Raw genomic sequence first — 24,703 nt, 5'->3', positions numbered from 1 at the left:
GATCTGAAGCATCAGTTTGCAAAACAAAGGGTTGGTGGAAATCAGGGTTATGCAAGACAGAATCTTTACTCAAGGCCTTTCTGAGATCTTGGAAAGCTGCAACAGTTTCTTGGGTCCACTTCAGCTGATTGGGACTCCTTGAACCTACCATGTCTGTCAATACTGCAGCCCGCCCAGAAAAGTTGGGAATAAATCTGTGATAAAACCCAGCCATACCCAAAAAGGACCTTAACTCCTTACGAGTTTGTGGCTGTGGACACTTTTCAATGGCCCGTACCTTCTCCACCTGGGGTCGGAGCACCCCTTTACCGATAACAAACCCCAAGTACTCCGTCTCTGCCTTTGCAATGGTACACTTTTGAGGGTTAACTGTCAGGCCGGCTGCCTGAAGGCGTTGCAGAACTTCCTGGAGATGCTGCAGATGTTGCTGCCATGTGTCACTGTACACCACAATATCATCCAGATAAGCCGCTGTAAATGGTAGTCCTTGCAGTACCTGGTCCATTAGTCTTTGGAAGCTGGCCGGTGCCCCATGCAGTCCAAAGGCTAGAACCTTAAAATGGAATAGGCCCCAGGGTGTTTTAAACGCAGTGAGTTCTCTGGACTGTGGTGTCAACGGAATCTGCCAATAACCTTTTGAAAGATCAATGGTGGTTAGAAACTTTGAGGTGCCCAGTCGATCAGTGAGATCACTGATTCGTGGAGTAGGGTAAGCATCAAACTTGGTCACGGAGTTGAGGTAACGAAAGTCTATACAAAACCTTATTGACCCATCCTTTTTCGGAACAAGGACCACAGGGTGGCACCACTCGCTTTTAGAGGGCTCTATAATTCCCAGCCTCAGCATCAGATCCACCTCCTCTTTCAGCGCTTCTTGGAGACGTTCAGGGACCCTGTAACTCATTCTTCGAACTACAGCATCGGGTTTCAACTCAATATTATGTTCAATCAAGGTGGTAAAGCCAGGGTATTCTGAGAAGACTTCTGGTAAACAAATTTCTCTCACCTCATGCTGTTGCTGTGAGGACAGGTGACTCAGATCCACATCTCCTAGAGCTGACTGAGGCAGAAATACTTCAGAATCATCCTCCTCTTTGACTTGCCGGATCATCAAGCTGTGGCTAGATTCAGGAGGACGAGGAAACCATTCTTTAAGCAAATTTATATGCAGAGTACGTGTAGAATGAGCATGGTCAAATAGAGCAACTTCATAGGTGGTAGGACCTAGTTTCCTTTTAATTTCATACGGCCCCTGCCATTTTGCAAGCAGCTTACTTTCATGACTGGGCAACATCACGAGTACCTTCTGACCGGGCTTAAACTGCCGCTCCCGAGCAGATTGATCGTACCAGGTTTTCTGGCGTGTTTGAGCTTCTGCCAAATGAGACTGAGCTAGTGCAGACATCTTTTGCAAACGTTCCCTCATCTGAATCACATAGGATGCCACATTAGTTTCATCATTTCTCTGTGGGTTTCCCTCCCAAACTTCTCGGAGTAATGCTAAGGGACCTTTGACTTCATGACCATAAAGCAACTCAAACGGGGAAAATCCAGTGGAGGCTTGTGGCACTTCCCTGTAGGCAAACAAAAGATATGGGAGCCATTGATCCCAATCAGTACCAAACTCACCAACAAACTTGCGTAGCATCTGCTTTAACGTCTGGTTAAATCTTTCGGTTAACCCATCTGTCTGGGGATGATAAGGAGTGGTTCTCAAACTCTTGATGCCCAGCAACCTATAGACCTGCTTCAGAAGATTCGACATAAAATTAGTCCCTTGATCGGTTAGAATTTCACTTGGAAAGCCAACTCTGGAGAACAGTTGCACTAGACAGGTAGCCACGTACTTGGCCTTAACTGACCTTAAGGGAAACACTTCAGGATACCTAGTGGCATAGTCAGTCACTACAACCATAAATCGGTTACCCGAACGACTTTTCTCCACTGGTCCAACTATGTCCATTCCCAGTCTTTCGAATGGAGTGCCTATGAGTGGCAGTGGTTGGAGAGGGACCCGCCTTGGGCAGTCAGAGGACACTTTTTGACATTCAGGGCAGGTTTTACAGTACTGGGCTACTTCTGAGTTCAGACCAGGCCAATAGAAGTGTTTTCTGATACGGGCGATGGTTTTACGTTTCCCCAGGTGGCCAGCCCAAGGAATCGAGTGACCCAGAGTAAGGATAACTTCTCGGACACACTGTGGTACCACCAGTTGTGTCACTTGTCCCATCTGACGATATAGTAGACCCTGGTACATACAAAATCTTTCCTTTGTCTCTCCATCAACAGTTTTTCCATCCTCCTGCTTTGCTCTCTCCAGATAAGGAACAAGACTGGCATCCTCTTGTTGCATCTGCACAATGTTGACCGGCAGCTTAAACTTGGGTGAGAATTCAGCAAACTTAACAGGCATTACGGAAGCATTATATTGGATTTTCTCAAACCGTTTCTGTCGTCTGGATTTCCTAGGTTTAGTTGAGCCATCGATTTCTGCATCAAAGAATGGTAGCGTAGCAAGCAACTCTTTACTTTCGTCTCTCTTATGGCTCTGGGCTCGAGTAACAACCATGTTACAGGTGGATGGTGGCTGCAATAAGTCCCACAGTACTGGCAGGTCATGCCCCAAGACTACAGGGAAAGGTAGGTTGTCAGCTACACCGACCTCCAAGAAGTAAGTCTGACCTCTCACCTTCAGATAGACCTCTGCGGTGGGTAGCAACTTTTCATCACCATGCACACAGCGGACAGCCTTAAGGTTGGTGTAGCGAAGGAGGGCTGGAGAAATGCACTTCATGTGTACCAAAGTCTGATCACTCCCGGTATCAACCAAAGCAATCATTTCCTTTCCATTAATCTCAACAGTGGTGCTTGCTGGTGAGCGTTCAGCTTTAGGGGCTGGCTTTGCAAGATGCCTGGGCACATAACACAGGTGAGTATTCTTGATTACATTTCTAGGGCACATGGGCTTGGTATGACCTTCTTGATTACATAGGTAACATATTGGCATTTTCCTATAATTCTTAGGAGCATTGACAAATGCAGGCCCTCCTCCAGGAGGCTTACCAGCACCAGGGAAGTTTCTCATAGACTGCTGGGGGGGATTTGCTCTCCGGTCATCTCGGCTGGATTTCCACCACCAGGACTGATTTCTCTGACGTGCTGCCACAAACACATCTGCCAGTGTTGCCGCTTGTGAAGCCGACTGTGGATCATGTTCTCGTACCCACACCTGTAGCTCTGGAGACAACATTCTCAAGTATTGTTCAAGAATGATCACTTCACCAACTTCTTCAATAGACTTACTTTTTGGCTGCATCCATTTCCCATACAGTTCTTTTAACCTCACATATAGTTCTTTAGGGCTTTCAAGGTGTTCTACTTCAAGAGACCGAAACCTCTGCCTGTAGGTTTCTCGACTGATGTCATATTTCCTTAATACTGCAGATTTAAGTTCATCATAATTCAAAGATTCATCAACATCCATGTGTACATAAGCAGCCCGGGCCTTACCCGTCAGAAGGGGAATCAGATGAAATACCCACTCCTCTTTTGGCCATCGGCAAACTGCTGCCATTCTCTCAAAAGTAATTAGGAAATGTTCAACATCATCACCATCAGACAACTTTTCCAATTTAGGCTCTTTAGGTTGGCACTGACCTGTATCACGGGCTTCAGCTCCCTCTCTCCGACAGGTACTTGACTGAGATAATGGCCTACTTGGACCAGCACCCTCATCTGGGTGATCCAAATCATCTTGAGATGTTACCAAAGTATTTGGAACAGGAGTGGTGCGAGCCTGCACCTCCAGCTGCAACAGGCCAAACTGATGATGGAGAGCTTTGAATCGGCGTTCCTGCTGGGCCAGCTCTGCAATCCTTTGTGCTTCCTGAGCCTCCATTTTTGCCATGTGAGCTCTCAACAAGCCTGTCAAGTCAGCTATTGTTGGTTCAGTGCATTCAGTCTCCACATCAAATTCTCTCACCTCCTGTAATTCTTCATCCCCCAGCTCTTGTGCAACTTCATCCAGTTGCTCCACTGAAACAGCCTTTGGGGCTCCTCTTCGTCCTCCTCGGTTCATGGCCCAGAAAGTTCACCAAGGAAAAAAAAACTCTGCCCCCTACTGGCAAAATCCCACTTCTGACACCACTTGTGAGGGACCGAGCCAGCACGTACAGTAAGGGGCATTCAAAAAAAGAAGATTTTCAAAAATAATTATTTTTAATAAAGTCAAAAAGGATCACAAAAAGTTCAAAAATAAATTAATTAAATAATTAAATCAATTGAAAGAACAATAAATTAAACAAGGAAAACAAACTGAGTTCAAACCAAACAAATCATGTCTAAACCAAAAACAGAACTCCATGAAACGACAAGACAGACCACATTTATAGCACAGGGACTAGTCCACATTAAACAAGAAGGGGGAGACAAAAACATACAATTTACAAATACAATAAACTAAGCCAAACATCTAAATACAAATCTAAATATAAAGTTAAATAAACTATAAATAAGGCAAAACTAAATATAAATCTGAATAAACAAACATTGCAAATCATTATTGAACCTAAACTAAACATGAGCTCTCCCTCCAAGCCATTAAGCCAATGGTATCGGCAGGCGGAACCAAAAGACGGCATCTTGCGGCACGTCGGACCTTTAGTTGGGCGGACCACACCCGGAAACTCTGTTCCTCGTCGGCACTGCAGCACGGTAACTTAAACTCAAAAGAAAACTAAATTAACAAAACATACAGTACAGATAACTGATTTTGTGTGCACCCAAAATAGTAATAAATGTACTGTGAATAATAAAGAAAGGTAATGAGAAACTGAAAGTGTATGAGTCTTATTTAAATCAGATATGAATGAAACGAAAATGTATAAACACAATAACTGAACTGTGACCAATAAATAATCTTAAATGAATAAGTATAACGTGTGTGTGTGTGTGTGTGTGTGTGTGTGTGTGTGTGTGTGTATGTGTGCGTGCATGCCTCACTCTCAATGTGTGGCCACCACACTGGCCATCACACCTCCCTACAGTACAGTAAGAACTTTACCAATGAGTATTTGATGCATTTGTTGTGTTAAGATACAACAATGAGTCACACACACTATCGTTACAAAGTTCACGCGCACACACACAGACGCGCATACCCAGCACGGACACGATACGCAGATACATACAGACAGCGCGTTTAGCTTTGCATTTTTTTTGCATGCAAATGTGACAGGATACAGGCTAACCTCCACTGCTGTATGGATATCTGTTAGGTTAATGTACAAAATAAACCTGATTTAACCTCCACAAACCGCGATTGAAGCGTCTTCTTTCATAATTGTTCTGACACGCAGCTGTGCTGATGAAGTAAAGCTGACGTAAATCGCTGTAATTCATTACACACATGCACTGTTGAAACATTTTAAACTTGTAAAACTCACTCTTTTTGATCACATCTGATGACGATTGATCATCCTAGCAAACTGAACAGACCTTTTATTCCCGGTCGCGCATGTCCTGTCTTGTTTATATGATTATACACGTGACTACCAGGACACGTTACGCAGCTGTCAATCAATTCGGTGGGCGGGGGACCGCACTCCTACGTCAAGTGGTGGTCAATCTGAAAAACGCTCCAATTGTTCCACCGTTTTTATGTTGTTAAATCGAAAAAAAAAGGACTGGGTGTGTTTATATCATCCCAATATGATGGTCTATATATTATATAAACACATATGTCTGTCCAAACAGCTTGAAAAGTAGATTTTTCACCAAAGGTGTCATTTAAATATGTAAAAAGTGGGTGGTTGTTGATTCATTTTCAGCAATTACATCTATTAATATTGATCCTTCTCCGTTAATTTGCCTGTTTGGAGTTCCCCCCCTGACTGTGAGTTGCTATTTTATTTTTCTGAATTAATAGCTTTTCTGTCATTATTAGCTAGGCGGTGCATTTTGTTGCAGTGGAAGTCTCCTCAACCCCCATCCCATACTCAGTGGATTAAAGATGCCTCATTTTTTGTTAAATTAGAAAAAATTAAACATAGTCTTCGAGGTTCAGTGGTCAAATTTTCTAATATTTGGTTGCCATTTTTGGAACATGTCAAATCTCTGAGACTTGAGGCAATTACTGTGGAGTGAATGGTTGCCACCCCCCAGCCTATTTAGTTTATTACATATTCCCCTTTCTCTCGCTTTTTTTTATTTCTTTTCTATTTTTTTTTTCCATTTATTTATTTTATTTTATTTTATTATTACTGTTTATTTTACTTAATACACCATGCTGTCAACCTCAACGTCTGGTACAGACCTGTTTATATGCTCAATTTGAAAATTATGCACATCATATAGTGTTTATGCATGTCATATACTGTGTGTCGCACAATATGAGGGTTATAGTATGGTTTATTTATTTATTTTTTTTAATCAATGTTGTATTGTTATATATATATATATATATATATATATATATATATATATATATATATATATATATATATATATATATATACACATATATATATATATATACACACATATATATATATATATAATTTTTTTATTTTATTTTTTTCTGTTTGTACTGTTATTTTCTCTTTTTACTTTGTTTGTTAACTGTCAAAAAATCTAATAAATAAATCTTTAAAAAAAAAAAAAGTGGGTGGTTGGATGGGTGTTATGAGTGGTAGTATAGTGGTAACTCAGGCAAAAAGGTTGTGAGTAACTATGACTTCAATCATAATCTGTGTGTTTTGGTAAAATACAGCACATTGTGAATTTCATGTTATGGTCTATTTTCTCAAAACATGTCAAAGAACAATCATGCGCAGGTCTGTAAGTGGAGAACAGCTGGTCTTTTGTGGTTGACCTAGAGCAATGGACCACATGAGTGTTAGCAAGATGGTCAGCAAGCAATATGATTAAATGGGATTTGACAACCTCTGGAATTGGTTAAGCTGAAAGCATTTATATACTATATACAACTGTTTAATGAAGGGGTCACCAATCCTGGTCCTGGTGGGCCGGTGTCCCAGCAGGGTTTAGCTCTAACTTTCCTCAACACACCTGCCTGGATGTTTCAAGTATACCAAGTAAGACCTTAGCTTGTTCAGGTGTGTTTGATTAGGGTTGGAGCTAAAATCTGTATGACACCAGCCCTCCAGGAACAAGTTTGGTGACCACTGGTTTAATGGATTGTATTAAGCAGCTGTTAAAAAAAATAAAATAAAATAAAAAACACTTAACACAGCACTGTAAAAAATATATCTGTTAATTAATGGCTTCCATATTTTGTAATTCACAAGTGTTTTGCATTTATTTATGGCTCTGAATTGCAAGATGGGAGCTTGATCTCTGCTCTGTTGACTTTTGATGTTGAATGTGGACAGTTCTACAGTTTAACAAAGGGACTTTTTTCTGACATTTTAGTAGTTTAGAATAATTTAACGCTTTTACAAAATAATACATAGAGAATTTAGTCTGTAAAGTAACAGAAAATACAGTTTATTTCAAGGTTTTTGCACCATATATAAAACACCAACTATATATAACTTTAAACAATTAAAAACATAAAACAAAAGTCACCTTTTCGAACTTTGCAAGGTTCATAATGCAATGGGGTTATTTCAATACCGATAATCGATACTTATCGATACTTAATCGATACTTTTAAAATGGTACCGGTGCCAAAGCGGTGCCTGAACCGATACCTTTGAGCCACAAAATTATTTGACAAAAAATATATATTATTTTACCATTATAATTGAACAATATAAATATATATTTATAAGTTTAAAGTAAACAGCAATTCACATATATACAGTTACTATATATATATATATATATATATATATATATATATATATATATATATATAAAGTCCTTTTTTTGGTCCTATAATGACATTCCAGATCAAACAAAATTAATATTGAAATGATTTTTGTCAACCAATGATAGGGATTTTCCTTGTATGATAGGAATATGAGCTCTGGCCAAAGTCCAGCAGACATACAGTAACTGTAACCACACAGTTATGACACCACACCCTGTCATTAAAGCATCGAATAACCAACTAAAAGCAAACTTGTTAGAGACCAGAACTTATGTAAGCATGACAGAAACCATTTAAGAGCCACCTAAAATAAAATGATATGCAAAACTTATATGAAGTGTAACTAGTTATTTTATTCACTTACATCTAAAAAGTACTACTGTCTAATGATTAATCACATTCAAAACAAAAGTTTGCATTTACATAATATAATAATTTTTTATTTTTTAAAAAACATTTTATAGTCAATATCATTAGCCCCTTTAAGCTAAATTTTTTTTCGATTGTCTACAGAACAAACCATCGTAATAGAATAACTTGCCTAATTACCCTAACCTGCCTAGTTAACCTAATTAACCTAGTTAGGCCTTTAAATGTCACTTTAAGCTGTATAGAAGTGTCCTGAAAAATATCTAGTCAAATATTATTTACTGTCTTCATGGTAAAGATAAAATAAATCAGTTATTAGAAATGAGTTATTAAAACTTTTATGTTTAGAAATGTGTTGAAAAAATCTCTCTGTTAAACAGAAATTGGGGGAAAAAATAAACTGGGGGTCTAATAATTCAGGAGGCTAATATTTCTGACTTCAACTGTACATAAAATACAAAAGTTATTTATAATTAACTGATTAAGTATTCAGTATGTTGCAATTAATTACCATTTGCCTTGATGTCCTCAAACTGTCTGAATGTTTCCTTCCACAGCCCGCAGCAATTTTCATCTCCCTTTAAGACAGAAGAATATAGTTTGTTACATGAGAAAACAAATCTCAATATTACATCCTTACATTAAAGTTTGCTGTATAAACTTACCTCAGATGAATTTGAAGATGACCTGCTATATGGAAAAAATGTATATCTTTAGCCATTCCCAAATAGATTGTTCAGCCAAATATGAAAATGCCTTCACCACTTTCTGCCACAAGCGGTTTTAAACATTTATGAGGAAGATATGCTGAAGACAGTTAGAAATCACCAATCGTTGACATCCAGTGTAGGAAAGGCTTTCATGAACAGCAGATTCTAGGACTTTTTAAAACCCCTTTACACTGAAAAATCTTTCGAGCAGTACTTCATTCAATTAAAAAAATATCTTTCATTTCAGCTTAATATTATTTGCTTTATTTTTCAAGTAATATACTTTTCAATAATATATGTTAACATGTTTTTTGATTAAGAGCTGAAGTGAGAGATATTTGTTTTGACCAATATAAAATTGTAAAGTTATTCACACAGGCCAGCATATGCTCATTAAACAGAAACTCTGCTTTGTACTTGTATGGACTTAAAACTATTGTTTAAGCTAATGATTTATTTTTCATTGCCTCGAGTGATCAAATTTAGATGGGAAATCATTACCCTACTTTTTAAGATTGGATGAATAAACATTTTATGGGAATTTTTGTTTTGTTCAAAACTAAATCTTCTTGTTTGAAACAAAAAAAAAGAATTTAAATGAATTGACTTTCTTCAACAAGACAAATATGCATTGTACCGGCTTATATACAATTGTTTTCATGAAGATAGAAAATATTGTTTAAGGTAAATTATTTATTTTTCATTGGGTTAGATTACCTTACTTTTTTTTTTATTGGATGAATGATGAAGATTTTTTCCAGTGTAATTTCAAATCAAGCACATTTGCAGTTCACACCACCAACATTTTGCTTACACTTAATATTTACATAAAAATGTGAATAAAAAAGCATACAATGTAAAAAAAAAAATCTGTAATTTTACAGTTTATTTTCGGCAGCTAGAGTGTCGAAAAAAAAAACATAAAAAAAACAGTTGTTAAATTACAGAAATTTACTGTAAATTAACGGATAATAAATTATCTAAATTTCTTTACATTTAAAATTCTGGTAAATTTCTGTAATTTAATATCAGTTATTTTACGGTAAATTTCTGTAATTTATTGCCCGTTATTTTACTTTTTTTCCAGCACTCCAGCTCCCGAAAATAAACCGTAAAATTACAGATTTGTTTTGCAGTGTATTTATGTTTTAAATATTTATAAATATCATTTTCAAAACAAATTAGATCATAAACAGCCACGTTCAAAGAACTTTAATCAAATTTGTTGAATTAAATACTAGTAATATTCAAATGTAGTATCCGAAATATTGACAAAATGTGCATTATTTATCATAGTCCTTGTACAAGATTTAAATTTAAGATTTTTAAATTGAGAATTTCTTCTTTTTTCTGTTGAAACAGTTGTTGAAACAATATCATAAACTAATTTAATGTCAATTTTGATTCAAGCACTTTCAAGGACTTGAGTTAGTTTTAAAGTACTTTCCAGCCCTAGAATCCATGTCTAAAATGCAAGTACTTTCAAGGACTGTAAAGAATCATGGGAACTCTGAGGAACAAAAAATACTATGAAAATCAACGGCTGTCTTTTTTTCCAAAAACAAATATTCAGTATATCTTCCTTTGCGTTATCAGACAAAAGTCACTCAAACAGGTTTGGAACAAGTGGAGGATAATTAGAAGTTGGCAGAATTTTCATTTTGAACTATCCCTTTAAGTCAATATAAACAATAGTACAATTTCTTATACCTAGCTGGATCTTGCAGAGTTTCAAAACAGAGTTTATTTCCTGGGTTGAGAGTAACAATCTCCTCGCCAGCACAGGAAATCTCCAATTTGAATGGGGAAAAAAAAGCCAGCAGCTGGTACTGCCCCAGACCCCACGTCAAACATACACAGTCCTCTTTCTTCCATTCAACTCTCAGCCTGTCAAAGAATTTAAAATGAATGACTGGAAGCAGCAGATCTGGAAATATAAATGAAGTGCAAATCCTGTGGAGGAGAATAGAGTTGATGCTTTACGGCTCATATCTCAGCTCTCCAACCAGAACATCTGAAACCTGGTAGCGTGGTTTAACCAGCTGTAGCTCATCAATAGACACTCGGATGGTACCATTTTGAGTTGCCCGTATTTGAAGAGACAGTCGGTCCTGTGAAACGCAAATAGTTTGAATTCACTGAAAATGCACAAACGACTGCAAATATGGAGATCATTTAAAGGGATAGTTCACCAAAAACATTAACTTATTTAGTGCTCTATTTTAACGAGCTAGGTGCAAAGTCTAAAGCGCAGGGCGCAAAGCATTAAGGGCATGTCCAAATCCACTTTTGCTATTTTAAGGAACGAAAAATACACTTTGTGCCAGGTCTAATATGGGTTATGCTTATTCTCTTAATGAGTTATTGCTGTGTTTCAAGAATAAACCAATTAGAGTCTCATCTCCCATTACCTTTAAGAGTCAGTTGCGTCGCGCCATGGCGCTTTTGCTATTTACATGGTGGAGTTTGTAAGTGGAATAACTAAACACTTCACTAGCGAGAAAACTATAAAACAGACCATCTGCAGCGCAAGAATAAAGAATGAGCCTCCTCCAATCTGCCTCTTTACTTTCTCTTTCTCTCTTTCGTGGATAAGGAAATGGTGTTGTACACACTCCACTGAAGATATCCATTATCCTACATATTTAATTTCATTTGTCAAGCACAAGTCTGTTTCAAAAATATTTTTAAAATCAGATCTAATTTCAAGCAAATAAATAAATTAACAATAATAACGAAGTGTGAAATGTGGAGTTATATCCAAACACACGTCATATACCCCATATGGCCCAAAGCCTGACATTTGGACAAATCTTAGCTTGTTTTTAATAAAACAAATATAAATATGCCTATAATAAACAATTTTACTGCTAATAACATTATATAAAAGCAAGATGTCTTGAATAAACTGAAAAGCCCACCAAGATGAAGGCATGGAGGTGGTGGTAATATTTTTTAAAGATTTTAATCCTTTAATTCTTTTTTATTTGTAAAGATATCTGCATAGGGGTGAAACCGTGGCGCAGTGGTTGCGCTGTCACCTCACGGCAAGAAGGTTGCTGGTTAAAGCCTCGGCTGGGTCAGTTGGCATTTCTGTGTGGAGTTTGCATGTTCTCCCCATGCTCCAGGTCCAAAGACATGTGGTATAGGTTAATTGGGTATGTTAAAATTGACCATAGTGAATGAGTGTAAATGAGTGTGTATGGATGTTTTCCAGTGATGGGTTGCAGCTGGAAGGGCATCCGCTGTGTAAAACATATGCTGGATAAGTTGGCAGTTCATTCCACTGTGGCGACTCCACATTAATAAAGGGACTAAGCCAAAAAAAATGAATGAATGAATATATCTGCTTATTGTTGTACATCATTTGTGTATTAAGAAATGTGTACACGTTTAAGGGGCATAACTAATGCACTTGCGCATTTTAGTTCCTCAAAATAGCAACGTGCCAGGAATGTGCCTTAACACACCTTTTTTTTAGACCAGCATACTCAAGAGTCCACAAAGTGGCACAAATGGATTTACTATTTAAACAATGTGGTGCAAAGCAGGAAAATTAGGGTTGCGCTTGTCTGAAAATAGCAACACATAGCACTAACAGTTCTTGCGCCTTATTTCGCCGAGTGTATGGTAGGGCCTTTAGTCACCCTCATGTAGCTCCAAACCTTTATGAGTTTTTTCTTCTGATGAACACGGAAGAAGATATTTTAAAGAATGTTATAAATCAGTAACCACTGACATCCATAGTAGGAAAAAAAATACTATGGAAGTCAAGGGTTACTGGTTTTTAGCATTCTTCAAAATATCTTCTACAGAAGAAACACAAGAAAGAAATTTAAACAGGTGTGTGACATGGGTGAGTAAATTCTGATGCAATATTCTATTTTAGGGTGAACTATCCCTTCAAGTATTTAAAAAAATTAATATGAACTCATTGTTTAAACTTAATATTTCTATATTTTTTTATGTTGTAAATTTATTTATTTATATGTTTTTTTCCACAATATCACTTTTCATCTTTTTACTGTATTATATATATATATATATATATATATATATATATATATATATATATATATATATATATATATATATATATATAGTTGAGGTCACAATTTGTAGCCCCCTGAATTATTAGCCTGTTTATTTTTTCCCCAATTTCTGTTTAACAGAGATTTTTTCAGCAGATTTCTAATCATTATAGTTTTAATAACTCATAACTGATTTATTTTATCTTTGTCATGATGACAGTAAATAATACTTTACTAGATATTTTTCAAGACACTTCTTTACAGCTTAAAGTGACATTTAAAGGCTTAACTAGGTTAACTAGGCAGGTTATAGTAATTAGGCAAGTTATAAAATATAGCTTAAAGGGGCTAATAATATTGACCTTAAAATGGTCTTTAACAAAATTTAAAACTGCTTTTATTCTAGTCGCAATAAAACAAACAAGACTTTCTCCAGAAGAAAAAATATTATCAAACATACTGTGAAAATTGACTTGCTCTGCTAAACATAGTTTGGGAATTTTAATTTGAAAAATTAATTAAAATTCAAAGGGGGGCGAATAATTCTGACTTTAAAACTGCATGTATATATATATATATATATATATATATATATATATATATATATATATATATATATATATATATATATATCCATTTATTTATATAAATGCCACAATAGTTGAATATATATATATATATATATATATATATATATATATATATATATATATATATATATATATATATATATATATATATATAAATATATATCAATTATTTTCTGACATTTATGTTGTTGTTTTCAGTTTTGACCTACAGTTCTCAGACTTTTCAATGCTCAAGAGTCTTTAAGACACCCACTTTCCAGAATATGAAACTTATTTGTATGAAAAAAAATAAAAAGGCACAGCATTAAGAAGAAAAAAAGGATGTGAGGGGAAGAATGAAAATGTATTAAAATTATCGTGTTAAAAATATTATGTCAAAACACTACTCTAAGCATTACCAAGCAAATTCATTAGTAATTAATTAAATTGTGTCTCCACCTGAGAGTCCCGCTCACAGAGCTCCAGACTGGCCCCTCCATCTGTGAGGACGAAAGTTTCGTAGGAGGTAAAGTATTGAGACACTGCTTTATCTCTCTGTCGCCTGTTGTTGTACAGTTCAAAGGTCAGACAAATTAAATATTATGTGACCCAATATATTTTAATAAGAATAATTATTTCCTGAACAATAGACAGTAATACTCCCAATTATTACCATTATTATTAACATAATATAACTATAATAATTAGTATTATTATTTTTTAAATAGACATAACAGCAGTTCTTACCTGTAAAATAAGATTTCATGGTTTTTCCTAAATTTATCTTCAGACTTTAGTACACTGTAATATAATGTTATTTTATTATTATTATTTATTTTTGCAAAAAAAAAAAACAGTTGACAAGTTTGTAGCAATATTTGTTTACAATACAGAATATAAATTACATTGTCAATGAAAAAGATACGAGAAATAAAGACTTTTCTTTAAACTTTAAATAAAGAACATGATATAAACTTGAGGGTAAGACATTTAAGATTTAAGAACAGTACATAAATTAAAGTCATTACAAAATGAAATAGTTCTGTTTGCTTTCTTATTTTTAGATAATGAAATGTAATAATGTTATATCATGAGTACAGACAGTGCATGTGACTATTCTGATCATTCTAATACAGTCAAGTTCAAGCATGCTTCATGTCATGCAGGTAAGTGATCATAACAACAGCGATAAAGACAGATATTTGCTGGCGAAATCAAGGAAATTGATCACGTATCGTGCAGACATGAGGATCGCTTCAGTGCTGCAGAAATGCTGTTTACCTCTCAATAGACTCAGTTGACACATTCACCTCCATGTTTCCGCTACGTGAAGAGGAAGTTATCTGATAGGGGGTTGGAGGAGTGCATTATTTTTCTATTGGGTGAGATGTACATGTAAAGAAACATCAAGTGATATTCCTCAAAGGGGGCGCAAGGTGGCTCAAATATCCGAAACCTCCATTCAGTCGCATTCAAATCTCGTTTTGGAGAACGCTTATGAGTTACTCGAGATGTTTGGAAACATCTTTTAAAATATCATATAAGCGACTGATATCTGGCATACAGATAGGAGCATAGCTAATAAATTTGTTTTAAAAAATAGTTTAACATTTTTTGTAAATTAATCACAAACGCATTTGATTGGTCCATTTTGAGAAGCGTCGAGAAAAGTAACAGATTACAGCGCTGTTGATAGGCTATATGGTGTTTCACTAACCTCGACAATAATTTTGCTTAGAACAATTATTAGATTTTAAAACACGCATGATATAAATATAAAAATCTGTTATATTATAAAAAGACCTCTACCAATTCCAGAAAAGCCTGTGCTGTTAAGTTCCGCCTATTTTATCACCGGTCGTTCAGCAAAATGGCATTCTGTTTTGTTTAGTGTCTGTGGTGTTTGATCCTTGTGACATTTTAATTTGAAATGCCATGCTGCCATCGAGCGGCTTGTCTGTGATTTGACAGTTGCTTAAATTTAATTGTTGTCCTATTTAGTGACAAGGATAAATATAAGATAAATATATCCCACACAAAAATGAAAATTAAAACATCTTAACTTTATTTTTATTTAATTTAACTGTATTAAAAAGGTATCAGGAGTGTGCAAAAACTCTCACTGCTAATAAAACTAGCTTCAAAAGGCTCAAACAACATGTTTCGTCAGTAATCCATCTCTAAACTATTTAGTAATGTTTAGTTATTATTTTTATTAACTGTGTCACCCCAACATTGTGATGTAAAATGTGTTAAATGCTAAAAAAAAGGTTTGTTTGTCGTTAATTGCTGAGGGCCAAAAGGTCTATGGATGTTATTACTTCATGTATTACTTCAAGCAGGGGAGGATTTAGTGATTTTGGGGCCCTCAATTTCAGCCATATAGGGCCCAAGTCCTAAAATGAACCCTTTCTACTTTAATAATTTTTTATTTATGTTGCTGTTATATGTATATATATATATATATATCACTCAATCTTCTTTTCGACATTTTAAATTAATGTAATCACTACATTTCTAATTGATTAGTTTTCTTAAAATTAATTTACAACTGAAATAATAAATATACTTTTTCATAAATTATACTGCCGGACTTCTCTGTGATAGATAATTTTTTTATAATATTATTATTACATAACTTTTATTATAATAAAATTGTATTCAATTGTATATTAAATAATAATTATGTTAAAACTGTATTTGTAACTCTCACCATACAAAATATGGTAGAAAACAATGTTACATATAGTTTATATTTATAATTTATACTTCTAGTTATTTTGGGGGGCCTAAGCGGCCGCTTACCTTGCTTGTTGGTTAAATCCGCCCCTGACTTCAAGTTACTTTATGCTCAGTAACTTAGTCACATGAACGCAGGCTTCATTATATTTACAGCCTACAAATATCCTGTTTCTCATAGTAGTATTTCCACAGTGTAAGAGAAATCACCTTTATTTTCATAGGGCTTTTTACAGTACAGACTGCTTTAAGCATAAGCTGATTCAATTCAACTCCAAAAGAAAATGTCAGCTATCAATTTTGACTTATTTCATCAATACTGCATCTCTGTATAAAATGGTAGTGTCATTGTCCAGCTCTGTTAAACCATCATGTAATGGTGTCAGTAAAATGTAATCAGTGATATACTTTATTACGAGCCTCAAACAATGCCATTTATCGTTTAGTGTAATAAGTTGTGTCTATTTCAGAAATGAAGTTTTATTAAAGTCTATCAGACTACAGAATGAAAATAGTAGTTAGGACACACCATCTAGTGAATCTGCCTCTACTTTTAGTTTCACACATCACCAATAATTTGTCTTTTTTGTGACATAGACACAAAGCCGATTTTGGGCCCCCAGTAGATATAAAATGATGCATAATAAAAAGTTGGAACCTTAAACGGACTATATATCTGACAACACATTAATATTTAGATTTTAAAATAATAATAAATACATTTAATCAAACAGGTAACCCATACCCCCCAATGTATTTTCATAAATACTGCACCTTGGGAATCAATACTCATTTCCCCCTCAAAACAAACAGGTTTGGTGCATGTTTGGTGCATTCGGAAAGTATTTATAGCGCTTTACTTTTTCCACATTTGTTTTAAGTTACAGCCTTATTCCAAAAAGGATTAAATTAATTTATTTTCTCAAAATTCTACACACGAAACCCCATAATGACAATGTGAAAAAAGATTTTTTTCAAATTGTTTCAAATTTATAGATAGATAGATAGATAGATAGATAGATAGATAGATAGATAGATAGATAGATAGATAGATAGATAGATAGATAGATAGATAGATAGATAGATAGATAGATAGATAGATAGATAGATAGATAGATAGATAGATAGATAGATAGATAGATTTCCTGCTGGAAGATGAACCGTTGCTCCAACACAACCTCAAGGCAATTTGCAACTTTTTGATTTAGTGGCTAATTTGTATGAAGTCATATGATCTAATTTGTACAATTTAGTACGATTTACTTATCCCCCAATGACAGTTGGGTTTAGGGGTGGGGTTAGGTGCCACGCCTCCTTTTTAAAATCGTACATTTTCGTGCGAATGAACTTAAATATATGAATACAAATTCATACGAATAGCCACTAAACTGACAAAACTTAAAATACTTACGATTCCTCGTGAGATCAGGCTGGTCGCCCAAAATGTTTTCATTTAGGATGTCTCTGTACATTGCTGCATTCATCTTTCCCTCTATCCTGACTAGTTTTCCAGTTCCTCCTGTTAAAAAAACTCACAGCATGATGCTGCCACCACCATGCTTCGCTGTAGGGATGGTATTAGCCTAGTGATGAGCGGTGCCTGGTTTTCTCCAAACGTTACGCCTGGCAATCACTCCAAAGAGTTCAAATTTAGTCTCATCAGACCAGAGAATTTTGTTTCTTATGGTCTGAGAGTCCTTTAGATGCCTTTTGGCAAATTCCAGGCTGGGACTATTTTCCGTCCGGCCACTGAAAAACTCTCTCCACTGAAAAACGCTGGAGCTCAGACAGAGTGACCACTGGGTTATCGATCACCTCCCTGACTAAGGCCCTTCTCCCCCCATCACTCAGCTTAGATGGCCGGCCAGCTCTAGGAAGAGTCCTGGTGGTTCCAAACATCTTCCATTTACAGATGATGGAGGTCACAGTGCTCATTGAAACTTTCAGAGCAGCAGAAATGTTTCTGTAACCTTGCCCAGCCTTGTGCCTTGAGACAATCCTGTCTCAGAGGTCCACAGACAATTCCTTTGACTTCATGCTTGGTTTGTGCTTTGACATGCACTGTCAACCCTGGGACCTTATATAGACAGGTGTATACCTTTTCGAATCATGTCCAATCAACTGATTTGACCACAGGTGAACTCCAGTTAAGCTGTTGAAACATCTCAAGATTGATCAGTGGAAACAGAATGTACCTGAGCTCAATTTAGAGCTTCACGAGAAAGGCTGTAAATATTCATGTACATGTGATTTTTCAGGTTTTTTATTTTAAATCAATTTGCAACAATTTCAAATAATATTTTTTCACATTGTCATTATATGGGGTATTGGGTGTAGAATATAGGAAATAAATGAATTTAATCAATTTTGGAATAAGGCTGTCACATTAAAAAAAATTGGAAAAATTGAAGCGCTATGAATACTTTCAGGATGCACTGTATACGATGACTGAGTATTTACTTTTAGGTAAATATCACTAGAGCAAGTGGAATATTCTATATAATATTTATTTTAAACTTTCCAATAAATATAGGCCTACTATTTACAAAACAGATTAAGAGTTCTTGATACTGATTATGCTGATTGATGCTGATGGTTACATATTCAATAAAGTACTTTGAAACTTTATCATCGACAGGGACCATTTATCTGGGGGAAGAAAAAGATTAAAGGGTCTATTCAAAAGTAAAAATTTACTCACTATTTACTCATATTTAAGGGGTTCTAAACCTTTATGATTTTCTTTTGCTGTTGTTGTTGTTCACCAAAAAAAAAAAAAAAAGATATTTTGAAGTATGTTAGAAACTGGTAATTGTTGACATACATAGTAGAAAATAACAAATACTATGTTAGTCAATGGACACAAGTTTCCAGACTTTCATGATTTTTTTTTTTTTTGCTGTTGTTCAAAAAAAAAAAAAAAAACTATGTAAGTTAATGGTAACAGTTTTATTTTTTAAACATTTTTTCAAATATCAAGTGCAATAGCAGATGAATTAACAATGTTAACAATTATATTTTAGGTTAATAGGTCTATTATTGCACGTATCTAAATATGAATAGCTTTATCAGTGTACACTGCACATATCTGTACAATTTCATAAATCATTTAATAACAAGTGTGAGAAACTGAATCACAGAAGAGACCAATGAAGTTTAGAAACTGAGTGATAAACAAAATCTTGCTGTCCTGGTTTCAAACAGAAGAGGGCACATAGCACACAAGTCCAACACAGTCTATGGTCCAAGCAGCTCTCGAGAACGCGCTCGGAGAATTTACGTGGCCGCGCAGAGTGGAATGCTAGTTCGCGCGCTTGCTGTTGCGAAGGGCGATAGCGTCGCGAACGAGCGCGCATGCAGCGGAGAGACCCACGTCACGAATCTGCAGAGATGCTGAAGGAGCCGCGATCATAAAACGGACGTTTACCAAAACACGGCGCCGTTTGTGCTTGTGTCAGAGCAAAGGATAAACAAATGGATGAACGTTCTGTGTTTTTACACCATTTAAGGTCTTCGACATGATTGTAAATCGCATTTTGTTAGGGTTTTAAACCACACCCGGCGCTGTGAGGATCGGGACTGAGGTGAGTAACATGGATACGGACACACGCACACGCACAGCTCCATGACATGCCGTCAGTCACAGCTGCGATCGCACTAATGCGGTTATATGACTGTTTTCAAGGTCAAATCCATTGGAATGAACATGATGCGGTGTGTAAAGTGTGTAGTTGGATGTGATGTGTTGTCTGTGTTGACTGTATAGCAACGCAACACATCGAGTGGTGCGGATCACATTTCAGCAGCGGGCCGCTGCCTTAAAACAGACGAATATTAATATCAAATATGGGAGATAATAGAGTTTATTAAGTAAAAGTCGTCTACAGAAATAAAAGTATTCTATTTTAGTGAAAGCAGCTCTGTCGGCAGAAGCGAATTCAGTAATGATCTGATAACAGGATCTGATTAAAGGCTTTTCTACAATACGCTCAAATACAATACGCTTCGAGTAAAAAGCACGGTAAAAGCACGGTATTTTTCTGTATCGTTAAAGGTCTGCACTCCTCTAGTACATTAGTTTCACACATCAGTCCTTGGCGTGAGTATGTTGACGTGTGAACGTCTTAAAATGACAGCTGTCAATCACTAAGCCCTTTAAATGCAGGGAGGGGTTAACGTTATCTCACTACTTCTTAGAGATGTTATCATGTCATTGAGCATCATTTGTACGTTTACATTTGTCTGACGTTTTCAGCTAATGCAATTAGAACAGCAAGTCCTACTATATTCCAGAAGGTAACTGTGATTTTCCCCCCTTATCGCCCTGGAACTTGAGTTCCGTACCGGATGTGGAAAACCCGGAGTGGAGCTGGAACAGAGTGACTGATGATTCAGTGTGTAATAGAACATCTCTGTCGTCCACTTTATAGACATTTTTAAATATTATTCGGTAACATGCTAAACTTGATGCTTTGGCATCGTTGTAATTCGTTATTCTCGTTGTAAAAATAATAATAATAATGATTTATGTAGGCTACTTTAATCTTAAGGGAATAGTTGATCCAAAAATCACAATGCTCACAATGTTCTCACCCTCAAGTGATTCCAAACCTTTGAGTTTCTTGTTTTCTATTGAACACAAAGGATGGTATTTTGAAAATCTTGAAAAGCGGAAGCTATTGACATCCATGGTAGAAAAAACAAATACTGTGGAAGTCAATGGTTTCCGTTTTTTTCAACATTTTGACAAATATCTTCTTTTTATTCTTTCAAATATCTGACAGGAGTATCATTTTTGGATAAACAATAGTTTAGCCAAAACCAAAACCAGAGGGGTTTCCACTCCCTTCTGACAATGTCCAGAATTGGGCCTCTATTAGAGCTCTTGTCCCAATTTGACAGTACGTCATCATAAATTGTGAAAATAACCAATAGAAGAAGGCTTTAAGAAGAATAACCAATAAAATAAGCATTAAAAGAAGGCTTTTATTATTTAAATGGACAAATTCCTGACTGAGGAAATGAGCTGGCCAGTTTGTTATTTGCCTATAGGCTACAGTTTTTAATTTAAAATAAGGTTTAACAGATTCACAATTTTTATTGTTGTTTGTTTGTTTATTTGTTTTTTTTTTATGATGGATGATAATAAATTAGCATTTAAAAACAAGTCTAAAAATATTCTAATCTCATTACATTTCTATTTAAAACTGTAATAACCTACAGTTGAAATGCACACTTGTAAATAAACATACATTTTTGTAAACATAAAATAGTATTATAAGCACTTTAACAAAAAAGTTGGAGGTATTTTTCTTGCAGCAAAAAGTGCTGTAATGATAACCATTCAACATTAGAATGTCCCCTGGGATGTCCATCCTCTATGTCCATAGTTTTAAGCTTTATTCCCACAAATACGTTTGTTTCAAATAACAAAAATGTAATGTTGACTGACTTACCCTCCTTACGCCGTCTATGGTGTACATTCATTTTATTTATTTAATCATTCTTTCATCCATTTTCTTTTCGCCTTAATCCCTTTATTAATCTGGGGTCGCCACAGCGGAATGAACCGCCAACTTATCCAGCACGTTTTTACAGCGGATGCCATTCTAGCCACAACCCATCTCTGGAAAACATCCACATACACTCATTCACATTCATACACTACGGAAAATTAGCCTTCCCAATTCACCTGTACTGCATGTCTTTGGACTGTGGGGTAAACCGGAGCACCCGGAGGAAACCCAAGCGAACGCAGGGAGAACATGCAAACTCCACACAGAAACGGCAACTGACCCAGCCGAGGTTCTAACCAGAGACCTTCTTGCTGTGAGGCAACAGCACTACCTACTGCGCCACTGCATCGCCCTTATTTATTCAGTTCAACATTAATAATATTTTTTTAGCTGAAAGCATGGTGCTTAGTTATTCATAAATCTAAACTCTGCGGTGACTGGGACTCTGAGAGCTAAACAAACAAATACAGGCAACACAAACATATGGTATCATGACTCCTTATCATACACTGAGGTCTTATAAAAGTTTTATGTGCAAGAAAATTAACATTATTTAAAGTATTTGAACCATTAATTCACAACCTCTGCAAATGGGCCTGACAGTATGGTGTTGCTGTGTGTTGTAATGTCTGTGAAAGATAATTAGGTTAAGGAGTTAATCTGGTAGCTGGTTGTAATTACCATAATTATTTGACAAACCCTATGTAACTGGCAGCCAGACTTTCCAGTTTTCAAAGACTTTGAAAGAAGCTATACTGACTGAAACCCAGTCAAGATGAAGAGCAAAGGAATGAACCTTTCAGAGGAGAAGTTGATTGTTGCAAAGCTTTGATTTCTAAAAAAGGCTACACCTTTATAATGTATCTACTGTAACTCATTAAATCCAAAAAAAGGCTGGTTGTTGGCAAAAGGCAAATTTAGGTGATAATAACAGAACAGTTTAGAGAATCTCAGTGGCCAACTGGTTCAACACTGCAGTTGGATTTACTCACAAGCTCAGCACTAAACAGGATGAGGGTCTGCTCTTAGGGCCAACACTATGCCATCCGTACCGTGCTCAGGCCCGTTTCCCGGATCGTTTGAGAAGTGTGAGTGCACTGAATCGGGCTCAAGCACGGTTCACTTGGCCGGCCCAGGCCCGGTTGGAAGAGGTGTGCCTGAGCGCAGTTCACTTGGGCTTTGGCACGGTACGCTTGTGTGTGAGTGCAAAACGCGCCAAAGCCCGAAACTGAAAGCGAGACGTGACTTTTAAGGGGTTGTTTCATATGGATTTATTAATCATTCTTACTGTTCAGTGATCGCAAACTGCCGTAGTTTATGACAGACGAGAACCCCTCACAGCATGACAGCTGTGCGGCTTCAGCAGACCTCCTCATTCCTGCAGCACGAGAGCAATATGATTGTTTATGAGCGCCAAAAGTGGCGGATCTGTCCGGTGAAATATCTGACTGCGTGTCACCACATCCCTAAGGACTGTTTGGCGAAATATTTGACTGCATATCACTGCATATCAAACGACTGAAACGATATAACTAGAGAAATCTCCACTGTGCTGCTGGGTGAGAGCGTATGGCAAGCAGTTTTAGCATTTAAACCTTGTTCTGACTATCCATAAATATATTTAGAGATATCTCTAATTATATTTTGATTAGTCATAATTATAATTCGACTAGTCAGATTGGAAATATCTGCAAATATATTATGACTGACTAGTCATATTCCTCCATTGACTTCCATTGAAAAATATTTGCAGATATCTCTAAATGAGTTTGAATAGTCACAATTGTAATTAGAGATATCTCCAAATGAATTTTGACTGGTCAAAAATATCTACAACTGTAATTTGACTATTAGTAAATTAATTAGAGATATCTTCAAATATATTTGTAAATATCTCTAAATATGACGAATTAAAGATATCTCCAAATGTATTATGACTAGTAAAAACTCAGAGATATCACTAATTACAATTGTTACTAGTCAAAATTCATTTGGAGATATCTCTAATTACAATTGTGACTAATCAAAACTCATTTAGAGATATCTGCAAATATTTTTCAATGGAAGTCAATAGAGGAATATGACTAGTCATAATATATTTGCAGATATCTCCAATCTGATTTCGTACTAGTACAATTGTAATTGCAGATATCTCTATTGTCATTCTGAGTAGTGGAATTATAATTATGACTAGTCAAAATATAATTAGAGATATCTCTGAATATATTTATGGAGTCAGAACAAAGATTTAAATGCTAAAAAGGCTTGCCATAGAGAGCGCTTCTCACTGAACAGAGCAGCAGCGATGACGTAAGCGTGCCGAGGCCCGATATGGTGTGAGCGCGGGCCCTCGGGGGAGACGGGAGGGGGGACAAGCATGCTTTGGCCCGGTTCGAGACAACTGTACCTAGTGTGAGTACGGCCTTAATCTGGATCAGGGTCTGTTCACTTTAATGTCCCGTAAACCAGAATAAGACATTTATTTCAGTTTGTTGATTTACTTCCAACTGAAACAGAAGGGGTTGCGCCATATTGAAGATTAATTTTACATCACCCAGTACTGGGTTGCGGCTGGAAGGGCATCTGCTGCGTAAAAACGTGCTGGATAAGGTGGCGGTAAAATATATGCTGGATAAGGGGAAGCTGATAACACAGAACACGCTAGGCAACGACTGAATCAGCTGGGTATTGTGTGAGAGTGTTGCTATTGATATTAATATAATTTTAATATTCATTAATATTGTGATATTCAAGATTTGTAAAGTATAACTCAAACTCAAAAGATAACTCAAAACAGCAACCACAAGTCTCTCCTCCGTCTTTAAAAGTCTCCGTTGTTGTCATGACAACACAAACACTGCAGGCACCTTAACAGAAACCCCGCCTCTGCTTTCATTTGATTGGAGAACAAAAAAGACACAAGAGTTGACTTTTG

The 24,703-nt window shown here is 36.1% G+C and overlaps 2 protein-coding genes across 14 annotated transcripts in view; one reads left to right on the top strand and one right to left on the bottom strand.

The window, feature by feature from the left end:
* Positions 1-14,861, bottom strand: part of ganc (glucosidase, alpha; neutral C) — a 43,744-nt gene extending 28,883 nt beyond the window's left edge. For 3 of the 12 annotated variants that reach the window (XM_021467473.3, XM_003200376.7, XM_073927768.1), the window contains exons 1-7: positions 14,795-14,861; positions 14,261-14,314; positions 13,973-14,075; positions 10,897-11,024; positions 10,624-10,800; positions 8,869-8,893; positions 8,715-8,781 (exon numbers count right to left, since the gene is read on the bottom strand). In XM_021467473.3, the coding sequence (XP_021323148.1) occupies positions 8,715-8,781; positions 8,869-8,893; positions 10,624-10,800; positions 10,897-11,024; positions 13,973-14,075; positions 14,261-14,314; positions 14,795-14,829 (589 nt within the window). In that variant the 5' untranslated portion in view covers positions 14,830-14,861. Of the gene's footprint in view, positions 1-5,444; positions 5,588-8,714; positions 8,782-8,868; positions 8,894-10,623; positions 10,801-10,896; positions 11,025-13,972; positions 14,076-14,260; positions 14,315-14,794 lie in introns of those variants that run through there. The other 9 variants (XM_073927762.1, XM_073927763.1, XM_073927764.1 and 6 more) reach the window with 6 other exon arrangements.
* Positions 14,862-19,608: 4,747 nt separating this feature from the next.
* The window catches only part of ttbk2a (tau tubulin kinase 2a), a 39,043-nt gene continuing 33,948 nt past the window's right edge, over positions 19,609-24,703 (top strand). For both annotated transcript variants that reach the window (XM_009293263.5, XM_002665239.8), the window contains exon 1: positions 19,609-19,836. The gene's annotated coding sequence lies outside the window, so the exon portion shown is untranslated. The remainder of the gene's footprint in view (positions 19,837-24,703) is intronic.

The sequence above is a fragment of the Danio rerio genome, chromosome 17, assembly GCF_049306965.1.
Source record: "Danio rerio strain Tuebingen ecotype United States chromosome 17, GRCz12tu, whole genome shotgun sequence".
Taxonomy (NCBI): domain Eukaryota; kingdom Metazoa; phylum Chordata; class Actinopteri; order Cypriniformes; family Danionidae; genus Danio; species Danio rerio.
Note: the sequence above shows the minus strand (reverse complement) of the source record. Positions and strands in the feature narration are given on the sequence as shown.